Source organism: Alnus glutinosa, chromosome 10 (genome assembly GCF_958979055.1).
Source record: "Alnus glutinosa chromosome 10, dhAlnGlut1.1, whole genome shotgun sequence".
NCBI classification, from domain to species: domain Eukaryota; kingdom Viridiplantae; phylum Streptophyta; class Magnoliopsida; order Fagales; family Betulaceae; genus Alnus; species Alnus glutinosa.
In genome coordinates, this window is record NC_084895.1 from 13,942,482 (window position 1) to 13,963,312 (window position 20,831).

The 20,831-nt window shown below is 36.4% G+C and overlaps 1 protein-coding gene across 1 annotated transcript; it reads left to right on the forward strand.

Moving 5' to 3' along the window:
- The first annotated feature begins 433 nt into the window (after positions 1 to 433).
- LOC133880006 (pyruvate kinase 1, cytosolic-like) lies at positions 434 to 18,107 on the forward strand. The gene is made up of 16 exons (XM_062318849.1): positions 434 to 755; positions 1,224 to 1,320; positions 1,994 to 2,091; positions 2,299 to 2,454; positions 3,609 to 3,686; positions 3,987 to 4,118; positions 4,845 to 4,925; positions 5,206 to 5,277; positions 5,544 to 5,633; positions 6,564 to 6,708; positions 6,935 to 7,023; positions 8,119 to 8,214; positions 9,014 to 9,081; positions 15,474 to 15,573; positions 16,803 to 16,862; positions 17,617 to 18,107. The coding sequence occupies exons 1-16, from the start codon at positions 687 to 689 to the stop codon at positions 17,767 to 17,769; spliced, it is 1,584 nt and encodes a 527-aa protein (XP_062174833.1). The 5' UTR covers positions 434 to 686; the 3' UTR covers positions 17,770 to 18,107.
- The last annotated feature ends 2,724 nt before the right edge of the window (positions 18,108 to 20,831 follow it).

The following is a 20,831-nucleotide window of genomic DNA, read 5'->3' on the forward strand; positions in this document are numbered from 1 at the left end:
TCTTTAAACCCATTTTTCGTTAATCAAGTTAATGGAATCCGTTAGTTTGTCACGTTATATAAATAGTGAGACAGCCTCTAAATATCATTTGTATTGTAATCTACTAACGGATTTTTTTTATTTTGTGGATGAAAAACAGTTTTAGGGAGTGATTTATAATTATAGTATCATATGGAGTGATTCGTAATTTAGGCCAATTTCATATACCAATAATGCAATTATTTTTTTTAATAATAATAATAAAAAGTAATTAATGTAATATAAAAATTATATTGAACAGACTAACCCTAATTAATCAAGCAAATGCTTGCCCACTTACCGCGGTGATAGGACATTGAAACCACCGACTGAAAAACCCTTGTGCTTGAAACCCACGTACTTGCCAAAAGAGAGAACAAAAAAAGGTGCGTGAATCCGAACCGTCCAACACCATGGAATCGAGCCACATGGACGCACCAAAACAGGGTGTTAATTTTCCTGTTTTAGAAGACATCTCTCTCTCTGTCACCGCGATTCTTCCCTGTTCCTAGTCTTCGAGTCCTAGACTGTGACCGTACTCGCTTGCTATAAAGCTCAATTGGACTAGCAAAAGGAGCATCATATACAGAAAAGAAGCAGAACCCATCAAATAATTTCCCCCATAAGCTGTTTTTCTCTCTTTGGTTTCATCCTCTGATCACCAGAAAATGAATGCGAATCACTTGCTTCTTGAGGAACCCATAAGGATGGCCTCGATCCTCGAGCCCTCAAAGCCTGTGAGTACTTACTAGTGGTGCTAATCCCAGTTAATAGTGTGTTTTTTTCTTTTTCTTTTCTTTTTTTCTTTTTTATTTTATTAATGGTTAAATCAATGTTCACAGAAATGAAAAGAAATCAGAGAAAAAGTTTATACTATTTGCAGGATTTTATATCGTTGTTTACTTAGAAATTTTAGTAAAACAGTGATTTGTTTCAGTATTGACCATTTCATTTCTTCTATGTTATAATGAAATACTGATACCCAGTTGCCCTTATAGTTGTAATTATTCGGAAACAGTGACTTCGTTTATATGCTAAGCTTGATTTTTCTTTCTTGTTTTTCTTTTTTAAATCCCATGTGGAAACCAAACAGAAATGTTTTTGGTTTAGGTGCTTTTGGTGTTTGCAGATTTTTTTTTTCCTGGTGAGATTAGGTTGTGATTGAAATAAGAGTTTGAATGTTGTTTCTGATACACTGTCTGCAGACTTTCTTTCCAGCAATGACGAGGATTGTCGGAACACTCGGTCCGAAATCACGATCAGTTGAGATAATTTCCGATTGCCTGAAGGCAGGAATGTCCGGTATTGCCCCCATCTGTTGCCTTGTCTAAATATTGAGTGTTATAATTTCTTGTCCCTTTTATTTCACTTAATCCATGTTTCTTGCAAGAAATGATATAAATATCATTGTTTTTGCGGGCTCGGGAGATATGACATAACCAATTTATTTTTTTTGATGAATGGGAATCAATTTTATATCAACAACTGTAACCCTTTACAATCTGCCCGTAAAAAAGAAAAAGCAGAGATCAGATTTTGAAACATACTTCAAAACCTCAACTCTCAGAATCATTGTAAAACAAAACAAAAACCAACAAAACAACCTATACCATAATTTGGGGATTAATCCCCCAATTTGAACAAATGTGAATATTACCCTTAGTATTCCTAAATTTGCCTTTACCCACCTTATGACATAACCAGCAGTTTAGACTCAGTTTACTGGAGGTCTGAATTTAGTTGGTCTCAGTTATTGAGAAACACATTCAATAAACTTTACTTTGGATTTGCATCAATACATTTTTCTGGAGCCGTGAAATTAGTATCACTTGCTTCTTCTTTTTTGATTTTTTTTTTTTTTGATACTGTAGTTCTCCCCTCCCCTCCCAATTAAGTTTTGCAGTCAGCTAGACTTGTTTTCAGGGTTAAATTTAACGTTTTTTTTTTTCTCAATTCTTTTTTCACGAAATGTTAGTGGCACGGTTCGATTTTTCATTGGGCGATGCTGAATTTCACCAAGAGACATTGGAAAACTTAAAGATAGCAGTTAAGAGTACCAGGAAGCTCTGTGCGGTAAGGCTGACGTTATTGTATTCACAATACTTTCATATTCTGTAGCGACATTAGTATTTTCACTGATGCAAATTTAACTGTTTAAGGTCAAATTTAGCCAATAATTAGATTTCTCAGAAATAATTTGCTACTCTAATTTAGTTCTTGAATTCTTTGCTTTGCAAAATGGGACAATGTGAACTTAATTTTTTTATTCTTCTATTTCAGGTAATGCTAGATACTGTGGGTCCAGAGTTGCAAGTTGTCAATAAAACTGAGCACCCAATTTCCCTTCAAGCAGATACATTGGTTGTCCTCACACCTGATCAAGAAAAAGAAGCTACTTCAAATCTATTACCCATAAACTTTTGTGGGTTATCAAAGGTCAGCATTTTTATTTTATTTTATTTTTTTTTGTTTTCTTTTTTCATGATCTATATTAGTTTTTGACTTTAGAAAAACTTATCACTTTGACAATGGCTGGGCTATTTCTGTAAGATACATATTTTGGTTCACACATTAGTAGCTGTTTTCCCTTCTGGAAACTGTCTTTCTATTCATAAAATTCTGCTGCATCTATATGTTTCTTTCAGAAAGTTTATGAAGTAACTCTTTTGAGTCTACCCAACTCTATACCAAAAAACTGGCCAGCATATCCTCACTTGACTGGATTTTTGGTTTCCTTAACAGTCCGTGGAGTTAACTATGGGCGTTTGAGTTTAAGTTGGATGCCAGTGGCATACTTACTGTTAGGTACTTGTTCAGATGCTTATTTATTTTGGTAAGTAAATGAATTTGTCTGAACCAAGGAATGTTCAGATGCTTTTCACCGAACAAAGAGAAGAAAGCTATATTATGTATTTGTCCAATAGAAATTTGGCATATGATGGGAGTAAATATTCATTTTTTTTCTGCACTTCTTCACAATTCCAGTTCTGGTTTGCTTAATCTTATTTTTGTTTGTCAAACTTGATTAGGACTGTACATGATTTCTTGCCATCAGTCGCTGTAGGTCTTCCTTATCATGTATCCAGGTTTTGAAAGGAATCATGGAATGTCTTGGACTCTCAAATTGGCTTAAATTACTTGCACAATGCGTTCACTTAGTGAAGACTTGTCTTCTGAGAAGCATTAGTAGCAGAAATTGGAAGTAAAAATAGTCAATCTCAGGCATTTAATTACAAAACCTTTAAATTGACAAAAAGTTCTGTTTTGGAACTCTTGCTACTCATGCCATTCTTTAGGGTTTTTGAGCTATATCAGATGTTTTTGCTTGTCTACACAGTTAGAACACTTTTTTTTTTTTTTTTTTTTCTCTATGTTATATCCTATGCAGCTGTGAGAGTTGGCGGGAACTCCTCTTCAGGGGACTATTTTCAACGAGTTTTCTTTTCCTCTTACTGTTATTTCCTGTTCCATCTTGTTTACTCCTAAATTTATGATGGAGATATAGAATGATATTCTAGGTATTTATTTATTCTACGGCATGGATTTTTGCTGCTAGATATTTGTTAGTATTACTGATTTGGTCTTTGCAGGCAGTGAAGAAGGGGGACACTATATTTATTGGTCAATACCTGTTTACAGGAAGCGAAACTACTTCTGTGTGGCTGGAGGTAAGGCAACACTGAAAAAATGAGTTTAGTTATCAGGTTCATGCTTATTGGATATGATATTTAACTATAAAATTAGGGACATCAAATTACCTACTGGCATAGTCAGACATTATCTGTCTTGATCATGTGTTTCAAAATGCGACAAAAATATTTCCATTCTCAAGTTTGCTTGTCTTTATACAAGCCATGCGAGTGAACTTTACTCTGAAAAATGAAATGCTGCCGATATTTGAAGAAAATTCACAAATTTGGTGTTATATGGTTACCAGTAATACATGAAGTTTTGCTTTCACAATGCAGGTCACTGAGGTGAACGGAGATGATGTGGTCTGTTTAATAAAGAATTCTGCTACTTTGTCTGGGACATTGTATACTTTGCATGTCTCTCAAATTCGTATCGATCTACCTACACTCACTGATAAAGATAAGGAGGTAAGTTGTTCTCTTTTCCCCAGACATGCCGCACAAAAAATCAGCTATGACTGTTATGTGTTTACCTAATTCGTATCACCCATTAATGTTGGAAAGGTAGGGTTGTCTTATATATTTCCAAGGGGAACATAGAATTAAAATCGAATGTTCAGACATTTTCAAAGAATGATTCAACACTGGTTGGGTTTGAGCCCAGTGCTTGTTCAGGCTTTCCACCTACTAATTTAAGCTTTTAGATTGGATGTTTTAACAGATATATGAACTCTTGAGTTACATTACTTGATTGTCATTCCTTCTGGCAGCCATAAAAACCTTTCAAATTTTATAATGTCAGGCATATGTTCCTCCTAATTCCTTTTAATAGTGACATTGGGCCCTACTTTATTGTCATTGTTTCGAAAGATTATGATTAACTGAACACTTCTAATTATTCATTGACAGATCAGGATGGACATTCACTTTAATAGGATGATGTCTGTAAAATTGGTTTCATGACCAACTATATGAATAAAATTGGTGCAATTTCCGCTCTAGGATATTTTACACGTTCTGATTCAACTCAACTTAGCTCAGGCTTAATCCCAAAAAAATTGGGTCATTTCTATGGGTCCTTGTCAACTAATTGGAGTCAGTCACATTGAGTTCTTTATGTCATGAAAATGATATTTTATATGTTCTCAGTTTTCATATTAAGTTCTTTCATGACAGTTTGTTGATTAATATCAGGTTATAAGCACATGGGGCGCTCAAAACAGTATAGACTTCCTCTCATTGTCATATACACGGCATGCAGAAGATATTCGCCAAGTAAGGACTGTTCCTCCTGGGAAATCTTGTTTAGCTTATTTTTCTTATTTCAGTTTTATTATTTTGACTGCTACCCCTCTCCCATCTTAGTCATCCTTGTTCTTTTATATTAGCTTCCAACTTCATCCTCGTTGTTTCTTATTAGTTCTTGACCTCATGATGGGTTAGCTTATAGATCAAATTTATGATGTCTTTTCCAGCTCTATAGTGTACTGCAATAAATTATTGTTCTTTTAATTCCCTCTCACATTCGACTGTGACTGTTCTTGCCATTGTGTAGGCCCGTGAGTTTCTTTCTAAATTAGGTGGCCTCCGCCAAGCTCAAATTTTTGCGAAGATCGAAAACGTAGAGGTGAGGTGCATGAACAATAATTCTATTCCTGCAACCAGCTGCTTATCCCTTCATTTACAATGTAGACACAAATGGTAGGCACACCACCACATTGTTGTGGAACCCACCATCTGCGTCTAGGCAATGCAATGGTGGAAAAGAATGGTAGTAGGATAGGAGCTATACATTTTTTTTTTTTTGATAAGTAGGAGCTATACATAAATGGTGTTGTGATTGAATATGATTTTGAGTATGCATTTTTTTTTCTTTCTTATGTATTCTTGCAGGGATTAATTCATTTTGATGAGATCTTAAGGGAAGCAGATGGTATCATTGTCTCTCGTGGAAATTTGGGGTTAGATCTCCCACCAGAGAAGGTAGTTTTGAAACCTGAACATGGAATAAATATTATGTTGCTAGTCAATGGTCTTTAGACCAAATGGCTTCTTATCCCTCCCCCACCACCCCAAAAAAAAAAAAAAAAAATGGATGGAAGGTGAAGTTATGGGTTTGATCCTATTTGGTTGTGTGATGGCGCTAGATATGACCTTACACTTATCATCACAGGGAAAAGAAGGGGCCTGATAATTCAACTACCACACTGATTAAGTTGTTTGCTTCACTTGTTATTTATTTAGAGGGATGTCAGATACGTAAACTGGAGGCATTTTAGGAAGTCCAGATTTATACTGCAGACTAAGAGAGGAGGAATCGATTTTAGGATTTTGAGAATGTTGAGGTCTTAGAACTGCTACCCTTTCAATATTCTAGTCCATCATTTGCAAGTATAGCATACACAACACTTATCTGTGTATCTACTTGTCACTTCATGAAGAATTCCACACTTGTCAAGCTAATTATCATGGGCTAACTGTTTGATTGTCACATCAGCACTGAATGGCTGCATGCATCTATGTGCTAGTTAACATGCATATACTACATTCCATTTTGAGATGGACTTGGGTATTGAAGAAACTGACATCAAAAGGCTGATTTTTATTCCACATTTGTATAAGGTAATTATCATGGGCTGACTGTTTGGTTGTCACATCAGCCCTGCATGGCTGCATGCATCTATGTGCTAGTTAACATGCATATACTACGTTCCATTTTGAGATGAACTTGGATATTGAAGGAACTGTTATCAAAAGGTTGATTTTTATCTGATGCCAATCAAATTAAGGAAGATACTTTCATTAATAAGAACATGCATTATCACAAGTCTCTTTTTACTGGTAGGAGTATGTTTGTGTTCCATTATTGGACCTGTTATGACTTGCTGGTAATCTTTGTCTATGGATTGGCAGGTGTTTTTATTTCAAAAGGCTGCTGTTTACAAGTGCAACATGGCTGGAAAGCCTGCTGTGGTTACTCGTGTTGTGGACAGTATGACTGACAACCTGAGACCTACTCGTGCCGAAGCAACAGATGTTGCCAATGCAGTATTGGATGGTAACTTTCAGAATTCAGACAGAATGTATTCTATTATTACTTTTGGTGGATAGCCGTTGAATTTACTGTTGTTCTGGATGTTTATTCATTCCGTTGATATGAAAGACTATGTTGCTCTATCGGTGTCTTTTTGCACATATTGCGTTTTCTTGAGCACCACTGTCACTACAGCTACGGATATTCACCAGTCTGGAATCTTATAGTTGTTGACCTCTTTTTTTGTTAGGGAGTGATGCGATTCTTCTAGGTGCAGAGACCCTTCGGGGATTGTACCCGGTTGAGACCATTTCCATTGTTGGAAAGATATGTGCAGAGGTAAGTCTTGCCATTGTTTTTCAAAAGTCCATTTCTTAACCCCTACCATTCTCTTTCTGTCCTCTGTCCTCTTTCCTCTATCTTTTTTTTTTCCTCTTTGCTGGGTAAATAAATGCCTTGCGACCCTATTTTGATTGTGTAACTCCATTTACTAGAGTTGAAGTAACACTCTTCAATATTTAATCTCTCTCTCTCTCTGTTATTGTTGGAAGGAGAAAGGTATTAAGCTGAAGCATGTCTATAATTCTAAGATGAATTTTTCCCGCTGCTGGCTTTACTCATGACATTGTACAGGCATCAGGGGTAGTTCAATTCCAAATCTGCACTCTGTAACCTAATCAGCTTCTTTGTAATCTTGTTTGCCGTCAATGGCTCCTTAGAAGTCACAATATGAGAAAAGTCTTAATAAGAATCTTCTATTTCTGTTTTTAATTTTTTAATTTCTTTTTCAAATGGGACTTCTTCATGCAGGTGTCTAATCCAAAGAGTTAGAAGTCCACCTAGTAAAAATGTCTTACATGGGTTGTCATGTTGGTGACTACCCTTGGTTCTGTTCAAAACCTTGATCCAGAAAACTGAAAATCCAGTCTACTTCTCTAACAATGATTACACCTGTTATAGTTTACATTGTTGTTATAAAATTACATATCCAGCTTAGTTGCACCATGTTTTGTAGAAACTCTATGTATTAGACTTTCCCGTATTATATATGTATAATCTACCTGTTTTAGTGATATGGAAAACAATATCCTCTCTCTCTTTCCAACTTAAGTTTGCAGGACTGTTCAGTCTTTTTTTTCCCTTCTCTCTCTCTCTCTCTCTCTCTCTCTAAATTGTAGCCATATTTCTGTCACATGTAGCCCTTGGCTAGTGGTACTATGCACAGGTCTTGTGTATGACAGTGAAAGAGAAGTTTCAAAGTTCAAAGAAAATGAAACCTTCTTTGGTCTTATTATGATGCACACACCATGTTCTGGATCATCACAAGTTTTTTTGATATGGAAAAATCTCCAAGAAGTTCTTGCTTCTGCAATTACCCCCGTTTTTTTTGGTCCACTTTGGATTGAGTCTATTTAATTAAAATGTTGTCTGCAGGCAGAGAAGGTTTTCAATCAAGATCTGTATTTCAAGAAGACTGTCAAATATGTTGGAGAACCAATGACCCACTTGGAATCTATTGCTTCCACTGCGGTACTTTCTTGTGATGTTTATACATTAAATCTATCCTACTTGTTACCATAATGTAGATTACTGGTCAACGAGATTTTTTTTCTTTATTTTTGTTAATAAAAGATAAGTTGAGTCTCTTTTGAAAATATAGGCTACGTTCAGTTTCAAAAAGTATAAAGTATTTTTTTTCTTTTCAAAACCAAAAACACACTTTTTCTCAAAATATTTAACAAGCGATTCACTTTTCAAAACACAGCAACAAACACTTTAAAAACAAACAAAACACAACAGACTTTTTGGAAAACTTTTTTTAAGAAAACTTTTCACGCCATCTTATAAGAATTTTTTTAGAAAATAGGTGCTTAATTTTTTAGGTGTAGGGAGTTTACTTATTGTTTGTAAAAAGATTAAAAAAAACATGAAAGAAAAAGAGATGGCCGCACAGCACCCCCAATGGAGGAGAGGCGGCCGCACAACACCCCCAATGGAGGAGAGGGCCGCCTCTCCTCCATTAAGGGTGGCCGCACGACCACCCTTTTCTTTAATTTTTTTTTTTTAATAAGTAAGAAGTCGGCACCATACCTATTTGTGTTTTCTCAAAATAAGCACATTTAGTATTTATTTCTTTGAAAACATATAACACTTTCCAAAAAGTTTACCAAACATTTTTCTTAAGTGGATCCCATGAAAAGCATTTTCTCAAATTTTGGACCCCACCAAAATACTTCTCAAGTTTATATCACATCAAAAAAAATTTCAAATCAAAACACTTCTAAATCGTTAACAAATATACCCATAATTTTTCCCCCTTAAATTTTAGGTACGTGCAGCCATCAAGGTAAAGGCCTCCGTAATCATTTGCTTCACTTCATCTGGAAGAGCTGCAAGGTCCTCTCTCTCTCACTCTCACTCTCACTCTCCCTGCCCCCTCACCCCCTTCCTTTTCATTTTTTATTTTTTATAAGTAATAAACCAATCTCATCGAAAGCGTAAGGTGCCCCTAAGTACACATGAAGTTATAAGTGTACCTTTTCATGTTTTTATTGTCAATTATAAGTTTACATTCAAATGCAAATACATAATGGAGATAAAATTGAAAGGATTGAATTTATCTGACTGCTGCGCAACTCAAAATAGGGTTGGACTGTTGTACTTGTGTGTAAAATCCTGTGAAGGATGTTAGCACATAAGTACAAAGTACAAGTACAAGTACAAGATAACTCTAATGGTACAAGCATACTCTATTTCACCCCTCAAAACAACAGCGTGGATCAAGACGTGAAGGAAGGTGATGGAAGTCTCTTTGTGAAAATAACATCTAGCTGGTGAGAAGAAGACACAAAGGCAACATGAACAAGGCCACGAAACTCCAAATCATGGAGAAAATGATAAGATACGTTAATATGCTTGGTTCTGGCATGGAAGGCTGGATTAGGTGCTGATTGTCTAGCAAACTTGTTGGAAGCAGTAAGTGGGTAGAAACAGGATAACCAATATAGGATACCCACATAAGATCAGAAGTAGTAGTGATGTAGAGAGCCTTATATTCAACTTTAGTACTTGATTGTGAGACAGCAATTTGTTTCTTCATAGGCCAAGATGTAGAAGTAGTACCATTAAAACTACAATCACACATTGTAGATTGATATATTGGGACAACCAGCCTAGTTAGCATCCACATCACAAGTGAGAGGATCAGAAGGCATAGTCCGAAAACATAAACCATGTTTTGAGGTGCCCTTAAGGTAGCATAAAATACTGTTGTCAGTACATAAATGAATACTAAAACTTCAGTTTAGCTTGTTCTGTTTTTTTTTTTTTTTTTTTTTTTTTTTCCATTTTGTCCTGCTGTGTTCGTGTTCCATGATGCGGTTTCTCAAAGTTTGACGATCGAGGCCATTCATGGAGCGTAGATTTGTCGTGGAAGCTAAAGAGTTCTTTTTGGCGAGGTTCGGGTCTTCAAAGCTTCGATTGGAGGAAAAAAGGAAGTGTTTTTCAGGGGTGGTGTTTTGGGCTCACTGTGTTCCTCTTGGTTGGTGGCCATGGTGAAGGAGGCGCTGAAGTCACGGGGGGTGGAGGACTTTGTGAAGTTTTGTCGGGAGGTTTCAAAGGTGCTGATTGTTCAGAGAGGGGGAAATCAGGCTTATAGGTTTTTGGAGGTGGCCTCTTTTGCTGTTGATGGCCGGAAAGGGTCTATTTGGCTTCCTGAGGGTCGAGATGGGCGGGGGTGCAAGCGAGTTGCAGGTGAGCTGAGCAAGTTGGTGGCTTTTCTAGAGTCTGCGTCTGGGTTGAGGGTGGGTGCTAAGGTTTCTTCAGTTGGGAAGGTGCAGCTTTCTTCCGACGGGTATCCTTTCAAGGTCAGCTTTGAAAAGGGTGGGGTGGTTTCATCTTACGCAGAGGTGGTGCGTGGGACGGTTGGTTCCTCTGGTAAGTTTTCGGCTACAGCAGAGCCGATGGCGGAGATGCACGAGATGGATTTGCTGCCGATGTCACTGTTTAGAGACGAAGAGGATTTGAGAGTGGCGGTGAATTGCTTTGATATGGAGAAGAAGATACCGGGGTTGAAGGAGAAGTTTTCAACGAACCGGAATCATGGAGGCGGCAAGAGAAGGAAGTTGAAGCTGGAAAATTCTAGATTGTGGAAGAATCTTCTCGGGCACCTCAGGTCAGAATTGGACCAAGTTGCCTCGACTATGGCCCAGATCATTGGGCTGGGACTGAAGCCCAATCGTTCCTTAGGTGTCAAGTGTGCCCGGGTTGGGTTTAAACCCATTTTGAAGAAGGTTAGAGGGTCGGTTTTGGCGGGGCATGTTCTCTCTTTAGTGGTTGCGGAGTTCGATCCTTTTGTGAAAGCCCACGCAGCTTCTTCTTTACATGTCTCTGCAGATCCAGTAGAAGAGAAGAACTCTACTGAAGATCCTAGTCGGATTTCAGAGTTATCCACTGTTTTGACTTTGGGAGAGAAAGTTCGAGATGCAGTCTATTGGTGGAGGAAGGAGGTATCAAAGCTTCAAGAGAAGAAGGATCAGCCTATTGTTTACGATCAAAATTGGGAGAAGGATTGTTGGAGAATCGAGGCAGAGCTCTCGGAGAAGATCTTCAAGGTGTATCCGTTGGTGACTAAAGAACAGAGACAGAGGGAGATTTGGGGTGAGATGATTGAGAACAAGAAACGCGAGAGTAAGAGGGAGCTTCGAAATCTACAAAGTTTCGTAAATTACGGAGACATCAAAGCTTCTTCGAGGTGTAGGAGAGACAAGGCCAATAGGTCGTAGGGTTGGTCTCTTTGAGGTTTTTTTTGTGGGTTGTTCTCAGGTTTTCTTGGTTTTTTGGGTGCTATTTGGTTTCTTTTGCGGGTAGTATTTTAGTTGGTTCTTTATTTTCTAGGTTTTGTCTTGGGGGTTGTTTCCTGGGTTTTTTTTGAGTCAGCTGTGGTTCTCTTGTGTATACTTCCTGTATACGTAGGGGTGCCTTACGCTTCTTTTTTTTTCAATAAAATCTGCTTATAAAAAAAAAAAAAAGCTGCGGAGTTCGATCCAGATCCGGGTATGGGTTCATTTTCGGGTACTTGTCCAGATGCGGTTTCGGACCCGGTTTCGGATCCGGGCACCGATTCTCTCCATTTTCATCTTCCAGTTACCTCTTTAGCTTCCTCTGGGTTGGGTTTTGATGGTTCTGCATTGGGTTTTGCTGGGTCTGCCTTGGGTCCTCATGTTTCGCAAGAGATGGGCTCGCCGGAAGGGAGGGTTCCTCCAATCTCTTCTTTGGAAGAACCCACATCCAAGCCTTTGATTCAGTACAAGCACAAAGGGAGGAAACCAAAGTCGGCTGTGGGTCTAGGAGAACAAAAGGATATGGACTTTCTAAGGCGGGGGTTTATCAAGTCGAGCTTGTTCTCTCTTCCTCTAGCAGATCGTGGTGTCTTGGGCGGGGGTTGTTCTAGTCAAGCTCTTCCTTTCTCTGTGGGTGGTCCCCAGTTTATCTCTCCATTGGAGTGGTCTATGTTTTGTTCTTCGATGGGGTTTGGGGATAAGGGGAAAGAGGCTGAAATTGTGGCCTTACTCTTTGCACTTGATGTGGAGCATAGGCGGTTGTATAAGATTGAGGGTTGTGAGCTTTAGGGGCTTAGGGGTTGGGTTTTTTTGGGTTATGCTTGGGTCGGGTCGGTGTTGAGGCTGTTGCTTCTTGTATACTCCATTTGTACTAGGGGCACCTTATGCTGTTTTTTTAATAAAATTTGCACTTACCTATTAAAAAAATAATAATAATAAATGAATACTAAGAGGAGATTGCATAAATTGGAAATCTTGTTGAACAACATAGAAAATATTTGTGACACCCCTAAAAATTTAGTCCTACATTAGGTGGGTGGATTTAAAGGTTCTGCATGGGTGCTAAGTTCCAAATGGATTCTTTACTTGGTGAAATTGAGCTTTATAAGTGATTTCAAAGAGTTTCAATTGTAAATTTGACTAGTCCTTTCGGGAAAATAATGCAGATGTGGTTTGCGTTTTCCCTAAGTCGTGACAAATAGTATCAGAGTTAATCAAGTAACATCCTGCAGCACTAGGACACTGCAACATGACATGTACCCTGACAAGGATGTCGAGGATTTGAGTGGGGATATTGTGACACTCCTGAAATTAACTCACATTGGGTGGGGTATGACAGAGGTGCCAAGTCCCATATTGGTTCTTTATTAGCTGAGATTGAGCTTTATAAGTAACTTTAGGGGGCTCCAATTGTAATTGCAACTAATCCTTTTAGGTTAGTAACGCAGATGTGACTAGTACTTTCTCTAGGTTGGGACAGGTTAGATGTGAAAGTGAGATGCCAAAGCACACCAAGAAGTTGGTGAGCGGGATCATCTAATGGTTGACAATCAAGTGTAGACAGCTTATGATCAGGGCAACTGGTATCGGGTACGGCTTACAGTCAAGCATATTCATCCAACAAAGAAAAGAGAGTACATACATAGTATGAGTAACATTAAGTTCTTAGGAAGACTGAGTAGGTTCAACACCAAGAAAGGAATGCAATTTACCCCAAGGTCCTTTATTGCAAATTGAGAGAGAAATTATGAAGAACAAATGAAGTGTTAGATGAACCTGTCAAGATAATATCAACTTATAGTAAGGGAACTACAATGTCTTTACTACAATGGAGGAGAATCATGGAGGGATCAACGCGTTAAAACCTGAAGAAAGAAGTGACAAATCCATGGTCGGAGCTTGGTGAAGTCCATAAATAGATCTGTGTAGCTTACACACATCATCAATGTGTTAAGAAGGATCAATAAAACCAAGGGTTTGTGACATATAAACCTTCTCTGTAGGATGCCCATGGAAAAAGGTATTCTTTGCATCGGGTAGTTTGATAGGCCAGTTGTAAGAGATACCAACAGATAGAATCCTACGAATGGCAGTAGCATTAACCACGAGCTGAATGTCTCATCACAATCAAGTCGTGCCTGCTCAGGGAATGCCAAAGGCAAGCCTTAAAGTGCTCAATGATACATTATGAACGCTCTTTGACCTTAAACCACCATACCCAACAACATTCATAGGAAGGTGTGAAGGAACATACAGTTTTTTCTGAGTAAGAGCATCATGCATATCTTCCATAGCTTGACATCAACGAGAATCGTTGACTTCTGCTTAAAAGTTGTTGGTTCAGAAATTGCAGAATGAAACTAAGCCATGCGAGCACAAGGGAGAACATGTTTGCTTTGCTAGAGAATCGCTTAAGGTCAACAAGTCCCATATCTCCATTGTGTAATCATGGGGATCACGAGTATGAACTTGACAATTAGTCACAGCATGTCCTACGTTCAATCAATTTGACCGACCTCATGACTGTTATTATGGTCAGGAAAGAGAGAAACCTTGCCTAAAAAGATGAGGATCCTGTGGCTGCTGAGTGTGGGTGTTGGAGAAATGAAAATTTTGACCGTTAGAACGCCTGTCACTTCGATTGGTTATCTCACCCTGATTTTGCCTATCTTGGGAGGGAGGGAGGGAGGGGCTCTAATACCATGAAAGGAGATGTGTTTAATGTGGCACAATCCCAACTAGGGTTGGACTATTGTTTTTACGTATTTTAAATACTGTACTACATGTTAGTACATAAGTACAAAGAACAATACACGGTATCAAAATAATTTTTCAAAAAACATAGTACCCAAATACAAATCAACTCTCATAGTACAAGTCAATCTACTCTATTAAATATGTATTAAAAATTAGCACGTATCTGGAAAATTTAAGGTTTGATCGTTTTATGATGCTTTAACAGGGTCTATGGTGTGAGTTTCCTTGAAGAGTACAAATGTGCCTAGGAAGGTTACTTCTTCTTTTGGACAGTGGGCGTTAATAAAGATTTGAATGGTAGGCAATCTTAGTAGGAGGAATATATTCATCATAGGATGGTTTTGTATGTGCAGAAGTGGTGGGGACTTAGTTATTCATCTTTTACTTCACTGTTTGGTAACAAAAGGAATATAGTCATTTGTGTTTTCCTATTTGGCTGTCTTATGGGAAATGCCAAATAATGTGATTCGACTGCTTACATATTGAGGAAAACTTTGTACACATGGCCCACGAATTAGATGAGGTAGTGTGTTAATGCATGGATAAACATCGGATACCTGGAGCGGTCCCTCACCCTCAGGCGTCAGGTAAGTTGCGAGTTTTTTTGCTGTGGGGACTCGAGCCAGGGCCTCCCAACTGGAAGGTGGTACCTTTGGCCAGTTCATCCACACCCCAGGGTGCTTGATGAGGAAAATTTGGTCGTCAATAAGAGTGTAAAAGTTTGGAATGTTGTTTGTGTTATTGGACAGTTTGGACACAGGAATAGCAGGATTTTTGACAGTGTAGAACATGCACGGCATGCTATTAAGTCTTTATTTTTGAGATTGTTGTATGGTTGGATGGCTGTTTAGGTAGTGTCCATTCCGTTACTTCACTTAATTTACTAGATTTTATGAATTTTTATTGCAATTGTTTGGGAGTAGTTTTACTACACCTTGTGTATTGGAGCTTTCTCCTTTGTCTAGTAAAGTTATATTACTTGCAAAAAAGAAAGAAAGAAAGAAAAAAATGCATTTGCATATTGGTTCTGTACCTTTGGACATTAGGTTTTATATATACTTACTTTTGCTCTTTCTTATAGAGGTTGGGTTTTGACGATCAACAATGTTATATATAATTTTGTTGCAACTTCCGTACTCACTCTTGCATGTGTAGTAATTGAACCTTTTATATTGTTTTCTTTTAATGCAGGTTAATTGCAAAGTACAGACCGACAATGCCTGTCTTATCTGTTGTAATCCCCCAGCTTAAAACAAATCAACTCCGCTGGACTTTTACTGGTGCTTTTGAGGTATATTGACTTTGATTTATTTATGGATTCTGTTGCAGCAATTTCCATGTGTTTGGTGGATATTAGAATAAGCCATAGTAATGCCCCCCACAACCCCCCTCCCCCCCCCCCCCCCCCCCCCCGGTTATTGTTAAGTTATACATGCACCCGCTGGATCTTGATCCCTCAAGGTCACCCTCCACTGTCTTCTTTCCAGGCATAGTAATGTTTCTGACTTGTGGGGAAGTAATTCTGTAATAGACAAAGGAAAATTGAATTTTGTCTTCATCACTACACTTATTCATATTGAAAATTTTCATTGTTTTTTTATCAGTATACTGCTTTGTTGTGAATGAATGAGGTTGAACTTGATTTTATAGAATTGGAGAAAGCGGTTACTCATAGTTGCTAGTTGCTAGTTGCGACTGACTTTTCATGTCTTATGTTCGTGCCAAGAGATGTAATGATTATTATTATATGGGGAGATCAGGCTCTACACTTTTGTTCGACAACTAAATTTCTTTTTTCATAAATCCTTGCCTGCTGTTTTAATTCTCTCCATCCATTTTTTGGGGCAATGGGGACAAGATCATTTTTCTGCTTTAGTGGCCTCATAAAATTATGGTGAGTTTTGTGTCATATTGCTATTGCAATAAGTAACCCCACCAAGAAGGGCCTGTCTTGTGTTCTGTGTTGTTCCACCGGAAGTGATAAGCAAATAAGTTACTGGGTTATTGCTTTTGGTCTTCAAGGGAATCCTGGGGGATCATTTAAAGCTGTGCGAATTGCCCGTAATATGATCTGGTGATCGCAAGATTTCCTTCTATTCTGTTTAAGCATGTGCAAGCTATAGCTTTTTGCCCACAGTAAAGTGTTACTTTGGATACTACTTTCCTTTCTTTCTTTTCTTTTTTTTTTCTTCTTTTTTTTTTTTTCTTTTTTTTTTTACTTTTTTTTTTTTTTGGTTGTTAATAATGTTGACGTTTGACAGGATTCATAAGTGATATCTGAAGAGCAATTTGTGGCATTATTCTATTGTGCATGAGCTTTTTGAATTTTTTAAATTGCATTCATGAATATTCATGTTTTATCAAAGAAATATATTCCTTTTTTTTTGGTGTCCTTCCTAATTATATTATTTATTTGAATATGATATTATTTCATTCTGTCTACAGTATTAAGCATTGCATCGACCGACTGAAACCGACTCTAATCATTGATATCTGTTCTTTTTCATAATTTTGTGGCAGGCGAGGCAATCACTAATTATTAGAGGCCTTTTTCCTATGCTTGCAGACCCTCGACATCCGGTAAGAACTAAATTTGTTGCTTGAGATACCTCTTAGGCCAAGATGGAATTTCACTGATCTGATGAAGCCACTTTATGGAACTCATTTTACAACGAGACACTGTTTTGCTGAACTATTGGTCTTTACCTTTTTCTTTTCTTTTGACTTATATAATTTAATATGTACTCGATCTTAATTAAATGGTAATGTTATTACAACTTTAGGTGGACTAACATTTTTGGTTTTTAACTTAAGGCTCCCCGTTTGGTAATCCCCTCCCCTCCCCTCCCCCTTCCCTTATTTTCACTTCTCTAAAAAAAAAAAATCAATTTCAAAACATTCTTTTAACTTTTTTCACTTTTTATATCACATCAAGACTTTTTTATTACTATTTAAATAAAAAAACCCGTTACAATACAATTTATTTTATTTTATTTTTCACTTTTCCATATAAATTCTTTCAACTTTATATCATAGCAATCACATTTTACTATCACTCAAAAAAAAAAAAAAATCCTCCCCCAATATGACGGGAGGGGGCCTAAGTTTCACATATACTAAAATTTTTGTGTGGCATAATGTTGGGACTTGTGAAATGGACATGTACTCATATGCAGACATTTTCATTCATCTTGATAATGCATATACTAGGGCATATAACATTGCATATTTACATCTTTCAATTATAGATAGCATATCAATGATTGAGATTTTTCTGTCGTAAAATGACTGAAACATGCTTCTTTAGATGAAATGAAACATGCTCGTTTTGCAGGCTGAGTCTAGAAATGAAACACATGATTCGATTCTAAAGGTTGCTTTGGATCATGGCAAGGCCTCTGGTCTTATAAAATCACACGATCGTGTGCTTGTCTGCCAGAAAGTTGGTGATGCGTACATGGTGAAGATCATTGAGCTTGATGATTAGAATTAATATTCCACTCTGAAGATTATATATAAATTTGTGCATCAAGACACCTGCAGTTGGAATTATGTTACGTTTCTTGCATAAATCTCAACCGTGAGAGTTTTTTGAGCTCATCTTTTTCTCTTTCGGTATAAATTAGAACAAAACTATTAAATGAAGAGATAGCCCCCTACTTACTACAAGGTTGCAATCGGGGCGAACGGAGTTGAATATTGGGAGTTTAAGATTTGTTTGTTTAATTTTGTTTCGAGCATGAATTGAGGTTGAGCTTATCATCAAACAATATTGTGTGTTCAAGTCTGATTAATTGATTGTTGGAATAGGCTTGAGCTTGTTTACGAGATATTTGTTTAATTTGCATTTTTCTCATTCAAAATGAATATCAGGATTAAAATTTTGGACTCCTTCACGAATCCATACTAACATTTAGTTATTTAGTGATGGTTAACACGATATTGGTTGAATTCATTAGATAGATTGATGTTTCGTTTTGAAGCTAACAAAAGTATAATCCCTATAATATGTCAATTCCCATGTTCCTGGGTCTGTTTGTGAATATATATCATGTTAAAATTTAGGCATCGTTTGGTTTGGGAAATATACCCTTGAAATGGAATGCTTATTCTTATGGAATAGTTATTCATTTATTTGGTAGGAGTCGATTCATTGGAATAGCTCCTTGCGAGGAATACCTATTCTTCTAAAAAAATGAGAGGAATAGCTTTTTAATGGATTTTTTTTTTTAAAAAAAAAAAAAAAAGAACTAAAAGAAATAATGTGGGGCTTTTTTTTTAGTACTTTTGATTCGATTCTAATTAAAGTAAATGTGTTGTCATCAAATTAAAAGTAGGAATAACTATTTCATTACTCTATTTCATTTTCAGTAACAACTATTCTCTTTCTCAATAAAATACTCATTAGGCAAACCAAACGATGCTTTAGGCTTGTTCATTATTAAGCTCTAAAGATGAGTTTGACCTTGATTAGTTTACTAAATAAGTTTTGTAAATGTGTTAGGTTTTAGAGTTGGCAAATTTAATGTTCAAAACAAAGTAAGTTGTAGGGTTTAAGTCTAGAGTAGATTATGTGGAAATTTACTGCTGGAATTTAGAGATTGAAGATCTCATTCGAACAAGAATGTGCATCAAATTTTTAGAAAGTTTCAAAATGTCTCAATAGCAAGCACGTTCGAATGAAAACATGAAGATTGTTGAAGACTAAGTTCCTAAATGCCTCGATCGCAATCACGATTGCATTCGGCTCAAATGCAATATTAAATGTACTTATAGAAAGCCTCAATTGTAGTCTTGTGTAAAGGGTATTCAAATGAGAAGACCTCACAATGCTCTGATTGAAGTGCTGTTTAAACTCTGTTTGATTGCCGCTTGAGAAAATTATGAAACTTTAGATCTTGTTCGAACAAGACTTATTCTTGTTTGAAGAAGATTGCAGCAGGCTATTTTAAACTTAGCTTACTTAGTCTAAAACTCTAGTTTTCTCCCCATCTATAAAAGCTTCATAAGTCTCAACTCTCAAAAGCTAAAGAAGCTATTTTTTGTTCTTCTTGTAGAGGTTTTCTAAAAACTGTAGAGCCCTAAACAATTTAGTCATTTTCCTTGATTTAAATGATGAAAAGCCTATGTCCACTAAAGTTTTGAGTTGAAGCGGACAAGGTTTGTTCGTGAAGGTGATCGGTGTAAAAAAAGGCTAGAGGTTCTAGAACTACTGTGGTGAGAGATGAACGAGTTGTTTGTCGTAACTACAAATTGAGTCTTGGGAGTTACAACAGTTTTTTAACTAAGATTAATATGTAATACAAGTTTTTATTAACTTTTAAGGAGTTTTTCAAAAGATTTACACTTTGTTATCAAAATTTCTGCGTTGATTTGCTTTGATTTTGATATTGACATCTATAGTGTTTTACATTAAAGTTGATAACTTTGTTTATCATTATTCTATTTGGTAATGTGAATTGTTTTAACAATTTGGTCTCTTTGTTCCTTTCTTTTTCTATGATGATGCGGATGATTTGTGGTCTATGCATAACTGCATAGTAGGACCTAATTAGAAATTATTTGTTAAATTTGTTCAAAAAAGAAGGAAATTATTTGTTAAATTACCACTTATCATAATAAAAGTTTAAACGGATAGAAAGATGTAAAATTTTTAATCATTTAATTAGTACTTTAACACTCTCTCTTACGTGTGAGCTCAAAGTCTCTTTTAATAGGTGATGTCGAACACGTAGAATATTTAATTAAAAATGGGGAGGGAGGGTGAAGTGATGGAGTCAACGTTTGAACTCAAAACCTTTGACTCATATACCATGTTAAATTACCACTTATCCTAAAACCTTAAGCAAATAGAAAGAGGTGAATTTAATCACTTAATCAATACTTTAACAATATTTTAACATTAAGTTTTTACGATAAGTAGTGATTGAATATGTTATCAGAACATAGGTCATAAGTTCGAATCATGTCTCCTTCATTTACCTTGAATTTCAATTAAACATTTTACATGTTGGACCTCACTTATTAAAAAATAAATTTTGAGCCCACACGTGAGCGGGAGGGTGTTAAAGTATTGATTTAATGATTAAATCTATCTCTTTTTATAAGCTTAAGTGTTTGGAATAAGTGATGATTTAACATTATTAATGATCGAATGGTAAACCACTTTGGCAAACCACTCCATTTTTTTATTTTGAAAAAAAAATTCAACTTTAACACATTTCATTTTTTATATCACATCAATCATTTTTTAACATTTTTTATATATTTTTTATATCACATCCATTACTTTTTAACAACTCTTTAAGGCTTTACAAAAAAAAAAAAATTAAATAAATCAAAATTTATTTTTACTTTATATCATATCAATTACTTATTATTACTATTTTACACACACACACAAAAAAAAAAATTAAAAAAAAACTTATCTTACCTATTTCCGGGAGGACATGTAGTTTAATCATTAGCCCACTTTCCAAAGTTGAGCAAATAAGTTGTTGGGAAAAATGTAAAATTAGTCATTGTAGTTGGCCTAAATTACTCTTCGAA

Bases quoted from the DNA above. Each gene is read 5' to 3' on its own strand.
- LOC133880006 (XM_062318849.1), top strand. From the start codon at position 687: ATGAATGCGAATCACTTGCTTCTTGAGGAACCCATAAGGATGGCCTCG. The intron at 1,321-1,993 runs GTATTGCCCCCA...ACGAAATGTTAG, and splicing joins CCTGAAGGCAGGAATGTCCG to TGGCACGGTTCGATTTTTCA. The intron at 7,024-8,118 runs GTAAGTCTTGCC...TGTTGTCTGCAG, and splicing joins TTGGAAAGATATGTGCAGAG to GCAGAGAAGGTTTTCAATCA.